The sequence below is a fragment of the Ovis aries genome, chromosome 20 (assembly GCF_016772045.2).
Source record: "Ovis aries strain OAR_USU_Benz2616 breed Rambouillet chromosome 20, ARS-UI_Ramb_v3.0, whole genome shotgun sequence".
In the NCBI taxonomy this organism is placed as follows: Eukaryota; Metazoa; Chordata; class Mammalia; order Artiodactyla; family Bovidae; genus Ovis; species Ovis aries.
In genome coordinates this window covers 15,444,349-15,454,290 of record NC_056073.1, presented here as the reverse complement: position 1 = coordinate 15,454,290, position 9,942 = coordinate 15,444,349, and the positions used below count along the sequence as shown (strand labels likewise).

General features: G+C 59.6%; 1 protein-coding gene across 5 annotated transcripts in view; it reads right to left on the bottom strand.

Moving 5' to 3' along the window:
* Positions 1-271: 271 nt before the first annotated feature.
* Positions 272-9,942, bottom strand: part of FOXP4 (forkhead box P4) — a 51,518-nt gene continuing 41,847 nt past the window's right edge. For 3 of the 5 annotated variants that reach the window (XM_027959210.3, XM_027959211.3, XM_060403625.1), the window contains exons 10-17: positions 9,673-9,756; positions 9,371-9,575; positions 9,204-9,280; positions 8,343-8,444; positions 4,602-4,723; positions 3,137-3,203; positions 2,592-2,761; positions 272-2,157 (exon numbers count right to left, since the gene is read on the bottom strand). In XM_027959210.3, the coding sequence (XP_027815011.1) occupies positions 2,010-2,157; positions 2,592-2,761; positions 3,137-3,203; positions 4,602-4,723; positions 8,343-8,444; positions 9,204-9,280; positions 9,371-9,575; positions 9,673-9,756 (975 nt within the window). In that variant the 3' untranslated portion in view covers positions 272-2,009. The remainder of the gene's footprint in view (positions 2,158-2,591; positions 2,762-3,136; positions 3,204-4,601; positions 4,724-8,342; positions 8,445-9,203; positions 9,281-9,370; positions 9,576-9,672; positions 9,757-9,942) is intronic. The other 2 variants (XM_027959212.3, XM_027959213.3) reach the window with 1 other exon arrangement.

The window sequence follows — 9,942 nt, the reverse complement described above, 5'->3', positions numbered from 1 at the left end:
ATTTCAAACCCATGAAGGAGCCAGGCCCAGGAGTTGTGACTTTGGGAGAAAACAGAATGATGGAGACCTGGTTTGAGAGAAAATTCCCTGGATGATGAGTGGAAAAGGGAGCCAGGTGGAGCGGAGAGGAGCTGGAACAAAGCTGTGAATGATCATGGAGGCGGAGATGCTGGTGCTGGGGCTCGGTCCACTTCCGCACTTGCAGCAAGCACCCCTCCAGGAGACCCCGCTGCCCAGAGCGTCCTCCCCTCCCTTGCTGACACACGCAGGGCCCGGTGAAGAGAGGACGTTTAATATTTCTGTGCTGGTCAAACAGAACACAGGTGGGGAGTACATAGGGGAGGGGGCAGAGGGCCCCCTGCCTCTTGGGAGGGGTGGTTTGTGAAGGGGTGTATGTGGGGGTTTCTTGGGAAATAGTCCAAGGAGTCTTCTCAGCAAAGGGGCCTGGCCTGGGGTGTTGTGTAAGCATCAAACACACCCAGTCCTTGGCCTTAAGTTGGGGTCCCCCATAGGGGGTCTGTGGAGAGTCTCACTTTTTTTCCAGCTCCTTCGCTGGAATCCACACTCCCAGTGTGATGGGGAACTTGGTCCTGGAGAGGGGGGGTCTGGAGAGCCCCCAGGAAGCAGCCCAGGGTTGGGAGGAGGGCTCCCCGTGCCCATGGCCCAAGGGGATGAGAACCCTGCAGGGGGAGCTGAGGGCAGCAGTCTCCTCCCCTCTGCCCATGCTCCTTCCCCCAGGCTGGGCCAGAGCAGAGGGGAGGTGAGCAGGGCCCCCAGCTTCTACTGAGTCCCAGGGTCCTCGGGGTTGGGGTGGAGAGAGGGGGTCTTGGCCACCAACAGACACTGTAAACTTTGGTTTAAAACAATAACTTAAGTCGGGGAGGGCTTCCAGCCTGGGGCTGGGGTGGGCAAGAGGAGCAGGGGATGTGGGAGGCGACAAAGGAAAAAGCCAGCGAAAAGTTTTGGTTTTTGCTTCCGGCATAAGGAAGGTCTTTGGTCATCCAAGTAACTGAGGGTGCAGGGTTGGGGTGGGTGAGGGGAGACTATAACGGGGGACCTGAAGGCTGGGGTGGCAGTGACCGGCTGGGTCACAGCAGCCACCATATTCATCCCGCCCGCTTTCAGCCTGGCCTTTCCCCGGACAGAGGCAGACGCTTTCCTGCAGCCCCGGCACCACCTCGCCCGACTCCAGCCTCAAGGGTAGCTCGGCTCCACCTCCACGAGTCCACCGGGCACAGGCCTCTTCCTGTGCTTCCTGGCATGGGGGGCAGCAGCCAGCAAACAGGGGTGGAGGCCTGCTGCAGCCTGGAGCCAGACGCCCTGTTTCCACGGACCCCGCCCTCAATCCGGGTTCTCTCCCCACAACCCCGGGACTTGTCCCCCCACCCCCCACCCCGCACTAGCTGTGGCTTCTGAACAGGCAGAGCTGAGGGGGCTGGTTTCTCCTGGGGCTGCTCTGAGATTTAGCTGCCCTGACCCAGGCCAGGGCAGGGGAAGGAGTCAGGGTGGAGCTACTTCTTCACAGTACGGACAAGATGGTGGAAAGGAGCACAGATGGAGGAGGTGGGGGCCTCTGGCCAGACCACATGGCCAGAGCCAGGGGTGCGGTGCCCTGGGTTTGAGAGGGTGGCTTAGCCCCGCCTGCGGGTCTCCAAGGCGCTGAGGGGCCCTGTAGGGGCAAGCTGGTGGGGGAGGAGGGCCCTGTTGCTGCTGGTGGTTGGGGACAAGGGGCATGGAATTCAGATGTTGGGGGGGGGGGGGTCTGAGGAGGGGTCTGGGCCCTCCGTGTCCTCTGCCGGTCCCAGACCAGGGATTCTGTGTCCCCTCGGGGTGGAGGGCGGACCGTCCCTGCCCCCGAGTGTCGTAGGTCAGTCAGGTCACCTTGGGAGTTGCTGGCCCAGCCCCACCATCTGAGTCCTGGAAGTGCCTTGAGGTTGGGTGGGGCGGGGTATGGGGGTAAGTGGGGCCTGCTCCTGAGGGCGGGGTCTCACCCCTGCCCCCGGAGGCCCTTAGGACAGCTCTTCTCCCGGCAGCTCCTCCTCCAGCTCCCTGTCTTCTGGAGGGCCCGTGGTGCTGGGGTTGGGGGGCCCCAGGGGGGGCCCGGGCCGCCTGTCCTCCTCGGCCTCAGCCGGCTCCTCTTTCACCTGTACCTGGTGGCTGTAATGGGAGGGGTGATGTGGACACCCAGGGGGCCTCCCCCTGCCCGCTCCCACCCCAAATGCATCCAGAATCTGGGGGCACCGGGGGGTGTCTCCCCAGGAGCCCCTCATTTCTGAGGGACTGAGGGCTGACATCAGTCCGGTCTTCCCCGGGGCTCTCTTCAAAGGAAAGGAGGTGTCGGGATGGGCAGAGATGGTCCTTGGTTGAGAAGTAAAGAGGAAGGGAGATGAGAAAGGATGGAGGAGGGAAGGAAATAAAAATAAAGGATGGAGGTGGGGAGCCATGAGGAGAGCGTGGGGCCACTGGTGCTGGGAAGAGAGCTGGACCGGAGGCGACAAGATGGGGATCCCAGCTGCAGGGGGACAAGATCCCACCTTCCCAAGGTTTGCGGGGGGGACTGAGGTGGGCTGGGGTCCGCGCCACAGCCTCACCTGTACTGGGGTGGGGAGAGGCGAGGCGGGCTGCTGCTGCCATTGCTGGGCAGCGGCTCCACGGGGGCACCCGCGTCGTCGTGGCCGAGGGGCAGGAGGCTGCTGGCGGAGCCAGGGTTCAGCATGCCGGGGCTGTTGAGGAGGGGGAAGCTGCTCTCGGCCAGGGCAGCCTGGAGGGTACAGAAGTGGAGGCCCGTCAGTGGGCTCCACCTGGTCAGGTGATGTCCCTTCCCCAGCCCTCAGGAGCCTCCTGTGCTGCGTGTCTGCGCCCTGGCAGATCTCTGGTGCTCCTGCCTCTGACCCTGACCTGCCTTTCAGCTTTGCTGAGAACCTGGGCTTGACTTATTCCCCTCCAGGGAGACAGAGGACCCCTCCCACAAACGAACAAGCCAGGGAAGGGGACTCCATTGCCTATCTATGCCAACCTCCCTGCCCTGTGCCCCGTGTCTCTGCCAGAGAGGGTGGGGGAGGCTCTCTTCTGAGGCCAGCGAGCTGGAGGGAAGGTGACAGGGCTGGAAGGCGCTGGTCGGGGACCAGTCCACTACCTGGTAGCTGGCGTTAAGTGCTCCGTAACTGAGGCCCGAGATCATGTTCTTTACCAAGGTGGGGCTCCTGGAGGAGAGAGAAGGCATGTCTGCTTCATTCATTGGCTTACTCCTCACTCAGGCCTTGACCCTAACTGAGGGCCTGCTTTGTGCCAGGGGAGGTCCCGTTCACTATCCTGGAGGTCATAGTCAGCCGTGCCCATCTTTTTCAGCCCTCCTGCTGACCTGAAACAGCAGGAAGCAAGAGCCGCCTTCACAGGAGAGCTGCCCGGGCTCCTAGGGACCCTGGAACACACCCAGAGTCTCCGAGCTGATGAGTGGGACAGAGATTCCTCCCTGTGTCTTTCTCCACACCAGGCAGCCCAGGAGCTTTTCTCTTCAGTTTAGATTTCCCACTGTCCGACAAGGTCTGAGTGATAGCCTCCAGAGTCCCCTTTCTGTAAAATCCACTTTCCTGCCATCCTGAATTTTGGGACATCTAGAATGCCATGTGCTCAGCCTGTCCCCACATGCTCTACACCACAGGCTTTTCTATACAAAAAAGTACTCCAGGATTTGGGTCAGGAAAAGCAATGGCTTAAGGCCATCCTTCCACAGTGACTACTCCCAGTTTAGAGCGTCTCAGAGAGGTTAAGAAACTGGCCCAGTGTCACAGAGCTGAGGAGAAATAGAGGTATAATTAGAGCCTAGATCTTCTGATTACAGGGTGAAAACGGGACATGAAGATTTCAAGTGTTGGGACTGCCATGTGAGGGCACTCAGAAGGGGTGTGGTTCCTTTTTGAGTCCCAACCCTGCCCAAGCCCCCACTGCCGCCTGAAGGTAAGAAGGCTCTTGTCTGGGAGAAGGAATCTTTGAGGGGTACAGACATCCACAGATATAATCTAACTTGCTTCACACCTCTCTCCGCCTCTTCATAGGCCTCTGGCCCAAGAAGCACAGGCAGGCCCACATGAGATGTCTGGGGTGGAAGGTGGCAGAGCTGGAAGGGAAGCTGAAAGAGGAGGCTCTGACCCTCTCCCAGGTCCCTCAGTCTCCACTCAGAGCACTACGTAGGAGAGGTCAGAGACCCAGCTGTCAGGGATCTGCTGGGCAACTGCCTCCCAGCCCCTTGCCCTCTCTGGGCCTCCTCTCCCTGTGAAAAATGAAGAAGTGGGGCCCAGGGATCTCACAGGTTTGGCTCATCCTGTGACAAGACGGGGGAGAGTGGCTCTGGGGATGGCAGCCCCTTCGTCAATGGCCACGCTGGCTGCCACCTGCCCACGTCCTGATGCCCGGTTCCTCTCAGCTACTCCCTCGGTCAGAAGCAGAAGACTGAAATGTCCTCTCCCTGAATCACCAGTCACTTCCAGACTCTGGGCCCTCCTGGGCCCCTGTGGCCTCCTTTCTCCCCGCCCTCCCCCACGGTGGGAAGGCTCTGGTGCACGGAGGTGCCCTGGGGAGGTATGGGGGGGTGGGCCACGCACCCCGTCATCTTTGGCGGTCTTCGCTTCTGGTACTCCCGCTCATCCACAGTCCACACGGCACCCTTGACGTTCTCCACACGCACGAAGCACTTGTGCAGGCTGAGGTTGTGTCGCACCGCATTCTGGGGGTACGGGGACAGGAAGCAGATGCTCAGAGGGGGCCCCTCCTCCATGCAGGGGAGCACAGGCAGGAGAGTTCTCAGGTCCCACCTGGTCCCACCTTCCCTGGCCCAGTGACAAGCGGCAGCGGGTGGGCAGGAAACGACGCGGCTGGAGCGGAGGGAAGGCCCCTCTGCGCCCTTGGAGCCGAGGGTCCCTGGGACCCCTCGCCACCGCCAGCCCACTGTATCGTCTGCTCCCCGCCACATTTTAGAAAACTCTGTCTACCAGGTGACTGAAACCTCGTTAGCAATAGCCCATTTTCCCACCATCATCAGGCAAACACATGCAGTCGTTGGGGCTTCTGAAGAGCACGAGACCCCATTCAGGCCCTGGCCCCTCAGTGAGCCTGGGACGTCGTAGCTCAGGCACACACAGTCTCCATTAAGCCTCAAAAGTCTTGGGAATAACTCAGGAAGCCTTGCTGCAACTTCCTCTATCCCCTTGGGGCATGGGAGCCTTGACTCTGGGTTGTGGCTTAGACTGTTACTGTTTAGCCGCTCAGTCGTGTGACCCCATGGACTGTTGCCTGCCAGGCTCCTCTGTCCATGGGATTTTCCAGTCAAGAATACTGGAGTGGGTTGCCATTTCCCTTTCCAGTGGATCTTCCCCACCCAGAGATCGAACATGCGTTCTCCTGCATTGGCAGGTGGATTCTTTACCACTGGGACACCAGTGAAGCCCTCTGGCTCAGAAAACATAGCTTATTGAGAGCACGAAGTATACAGTAGGGGCCTACTGCATGCTTGTTAACATAAGGAAGCTGGGAGAAAGGAGTGTGTGAGTTTAGTGGCTGTACAGCAGGAAGAGAAGGGAAAAGAAGAAAAGTCACCTTGGCAGTCCCACCTCCTCCCAGAAGGATAACTTCAGGAATTGAGGTCATCTGGTTTGTAGGACACTTGGGTGGGGGCAGGGTGCTTGGCCCATATCGCCCCCTGGGAGCCTGGGCTAGAGCCCTAATCCATCCCCCACTGCCCCCCCACGTTCCTCACTCCTGTCCCCCGCTCTCCTCTTTCAGCTTCACACCCCCAAGCCATTCCTGCCCCTGTTACCTGTCCCCTCCAGCCTCCCCCCACCTCATCTCCATCCTTGTCTCCTCTTTACATTTCTAAACGGGGAGGAAAGCAGGCTGGGCGGGCAGCCCGTGCCCCTGGAGATCCCCTCTCCCTCTCTCCCTCCCAACTCTTGCCACTTGCAACTGGCCCGATTTCATTACCAATTTTAATTTGCCTCTAATTAAATCCTGTGTATTTTTCCAACTCGCTTGCTAATCCACGAGGGAGGCGGGCGGCTGGAGTGGAATCTCTTGGAGCGATAATTACAAAGGGCCTAATCACGCCGGGGCTCCTGTCTTGGAATAAATTTGCCCGCATTACGGGGCTCCGATCCTCCGCTTTGCAAATGAGAATGACCCCAATTTCCGAGGATGGCCTCACTGGGGCTTTTTTCCCTCATTTCGAAGCCTGATTCGTGATGAGAGACTAATTCGTTACGCTGAAACATTAACGGCAATTTAAGGGGTCTGGCGGGGGCTGCGTAAACAAAAGGACCGGCCCACAACACGGGCCCTGGGAGGGGACAGACACAGGGGGAGGGCCGGCAAGGACCGTCAGCTTGGCAGATGGCCGCTCTGTCCCCGGCTGAACGGCAGCTGGCCTGGCCCACGCTGGCTCCCGACCCTTCTGCCCTGGTCTGAAGCGGACAGCATCCCAGGCTGAAGGGCCCGAGGAAGGAAAGGAGGAGGGAGGAGAGGAAGCTGAAATAGTTGAGAAGAGGTGGGACCTCAGGAGCAGACAAACGGACGGAAAGGAAACAGATGAGTCGGGTGTGTACCCAAGGTGCATTTCCCAAGTGACATGAGTGGCAGCTTGATGGCAAAAATCCTGAAAGTCAGAGTGGACCACAAGCTGAGATGGTTTCTGCTGTGCCACAGGGAGGGCACAGGTGGTGCCCTACACGTGGCAGAAGCACCAGCAGAGCACAGCTCAATGGGACGGTCACTCACTGAGTGAGCTTCTTGCTGGGACCTAAACGAGGCGAGGGGAGGTGGGGGTGAAGACCTCCACGGAAGGAGACACACTGCTGAGACGACCAAGGCTGGGCCACCAGCCCAAGGTGGTTGGTATGAAGGCCCAGGGGGTTGAGCTACGGCAGGGGTGGCTTCCTGACGGTCATCAAAGGGTTTAAGGAGTCACCTAAACCAGCTCCTCCTGACCTCAAGAGGGATTGTAGAGGTGATAAGAGAGGACAGCAAAGGAGGATAGGTGGGTGAGAGGCACTTGGCCCCCAAGGAGGCAGCTGTCTGTAGCAGTGAGGCTCCACACTGATTCCCCTAAAGGTAGAGGATTAATATAGTAAAGCAAATGTTACATAACAACTGTAATGATCCCGACATTTGTATAGGACTCTGTCCTTTATGAAACCTGGTATCCAAACCGGCTTGCAGGTTGGAGACTGAACCAGGTGGCCCCCAGAAGGCCCTGCTGGCTCAGAGAGAGGGCAGGACTGTGGTTGGCAGGAAATGACATCACTCACAGCCAATCAGAGCAGCTGCCCCAGCCTCGCTGCATCTTTGGCAAGCATTGGGAATTGGGCATGGGGATACAGAAGGTCAGGAAGCAGTCTCTCCTGCTGAACTTAGCACTTTCAAGGAAGAGAAGGCTGAGCTCTGTACAGACCCTACCTGTCCTGATCACTGGTGGGGAGGGGGGGTCCCTGTGACACTTGTGGAAACCTGGTGGGCCAGGGGAGGTAGGCTGCTTAACTGCAGCTTCTGCTCTGGCCAGCAGAGGGACTCAAGAGCCAGGGATCTGATTCAGGTCCTGCGACACCGGGTCCTGGTAGCCATCCTTTCCCACAGGGCGCGGACACTTCCTTCTTTCCCCTCAGCCGCTCCCACCCTGCTGCACAGAATGTAATACTTTCACCCATCAGACAGACAGACAGCACACCCCCCCATCCTGGCTCTAGAAAAATAAACAGCTTAGTGTCCCAGCTCACATCTCTGCACCCCATTTTTCTAGCATCCCTCCCTTGCCTCTTTCTGGTCCCCCAGGAAAACTCTACAGCTGAAGGTGTTCAAATGACTAATTGGATGAAGACAATTATCTTCCTGCCACTGATGGGCGGAGCTGGGGAGAGTATGAGTGTCTGTGTTTGTGCCCCACAGTCCAGTCCAGGATTTCGGTCTACACACACGTCCAGGCCTGCAATCACCCAATCCTGCCACCGCCCGCCCCCCCCCTCCCCCATCCATTCTAGGCTTCAGAGTGTGCACTCTGGCAAGGAATCTGGACCTTCAAGGACTCCTGTGAATGGGACCCAGGCCTCCCTACCAGGTTCGGGCACTACTGACTCCTGGAGGCCCTACTTCAGGGGGCTGGGGTCTTTGGGGCCAAGGGGGGCCCCTCTAGAGAAGTGGGGGTGGGGGTGGAGGGGCCCAGGGCCCAGCCTGGGGCCTGCTGAGTCATTTGTACAGAACTGCCTCTCCAACGGGTCTGTTAGCCGGCTTTGGTTTCAAAGGAATGTGGAGATGTCCAAGGTTGCCCAGGGCCCTGGTGAGGAGGAAGGGGCATGCCTTACCTTCCAGGTGGCTGTGTTCCTGCGGAAATAGGCGAACATCCTGGTGAACCAGTTATAGATCTCATTCAGGGTCAGCTGCCTGTCGGGGGTTTCCAGGATGGCCTGTGGACAACGAAGAAGTACAGGGACCCTCAGTCTGGGCCTCCAAGGGTCACAGGCCTGTGTGCTCTCCCTAGCTCTCCTCTAGGGCCCTTAACTCGTCTGAGGACAGGAGAGACCCACGGAGGAAGCGCGTGGACAAGCCTGGGGGTGCTCTCTGGTCCTCTGAGAGGGGCAGGCTGGTTGCAGCCCAACCAGAGGCTAAAGGGAACACAAGTCTCAAGGGCCATGCACTTGTTGGAGGAGCGTGTGAATTTCTGCTGGAGGGAACATGGCTCAAACAGCCCCTGCCCTCAACTGGGAAGGAAAGCAGCATTCTTAAGAGAAAGTAGAGCAGGCCATTTGGAATTTATCCTGGTTTTGGCAAAGGGCACCCCAAGCATGAGATGGAGTGTGTGTGTGTGCGCGCGTGAGAGAGACAGAGAAAAGGAGATAGCTACGAGTGACGCTAAGTGTAATAAAAAGTAGTCTCACGGGGTAACCTGTATGTGGAAAAGAGAGACTGGATGACACGGTGGGTATGAGCAGCAAAAAACAGCGAGTGTGCTCTCAGAGACAGGTCCACCTGACCAGCAGGCTGGGATCAGCCGAGGTCCCACGGGAGAGGCCATTGGCTGAGGAGGAAACTCGGGTGCGAGCGGGACAGGACTCCCATGATGCTCTCTGCTCCCAGGATCCCCTGGGGGCCAGGACGCTGAGGGAGGTGCGCAGCCAGTGTGCCGCCCCCAACCCACTCCCTCTGCCTCCCCACGGCTGGCTCACCTGGCGGATCAGGGAGGCGTAGGTGAAGGGCGGCCGGACGTCGGCGTTCTTGTAGAACTCATGGTTCTGGGCCAGCTCTGGGGGCAGACAGTCAGGGCATGAGGAGGTAACCGGAAGCGGGGGCTCCGGCTGCGGCGGAAGACGCCCCTCCCCGCGGCGGCCCTTACCTGAGGAGATGGGGGAGCAGAACTTGTCGTTGCTCCTCCGCCGGGCGGGGCCCCCGCTGTGCAGGGAGGCGGAGCCCAGGCCGGGGGGCCTCAGCGGGGTGACGGGGGCGGCGGCCGAGGTCGGGGGGTGCGCGAGGCCGTCTGGGAACGAGTCGGCTGCGGAGACCGTCACCTTGGAGAATGAGGAGCCGGGGACTGGGTTCAGCTGTGAGCAACAGGGCAGGGTGCTGAGCCGGGGGGCCCCCAGTGAGGGGCGGGGGGCGCGCGGTTCGGAGAGCCGCAGGGAGGGGAGAGTCACTCACTGGCTGGCTGAAGGGCTTGGGCTCCGAGGGCCGCATGTGCAGATGGGTCATCATGGCCTGCAGCCGCTCGCTCTCCTTGGCGAGCTGTGGAGAGGCGGGCGGTGAGCAGGGGCCTGTGCTAGGGGCAGCTGGGCCCTCTTCCCCTTCCACATCCCAAACCTCCATCCCCAGCACCTCTCATCCCTGCCCCCTGGCGTCTCCCTCCGTCTCCTGCTCCTTGAAACCCTCTGCACTTATCCGGACTGTGTCCCCGGCCTGGAGCCCAACACA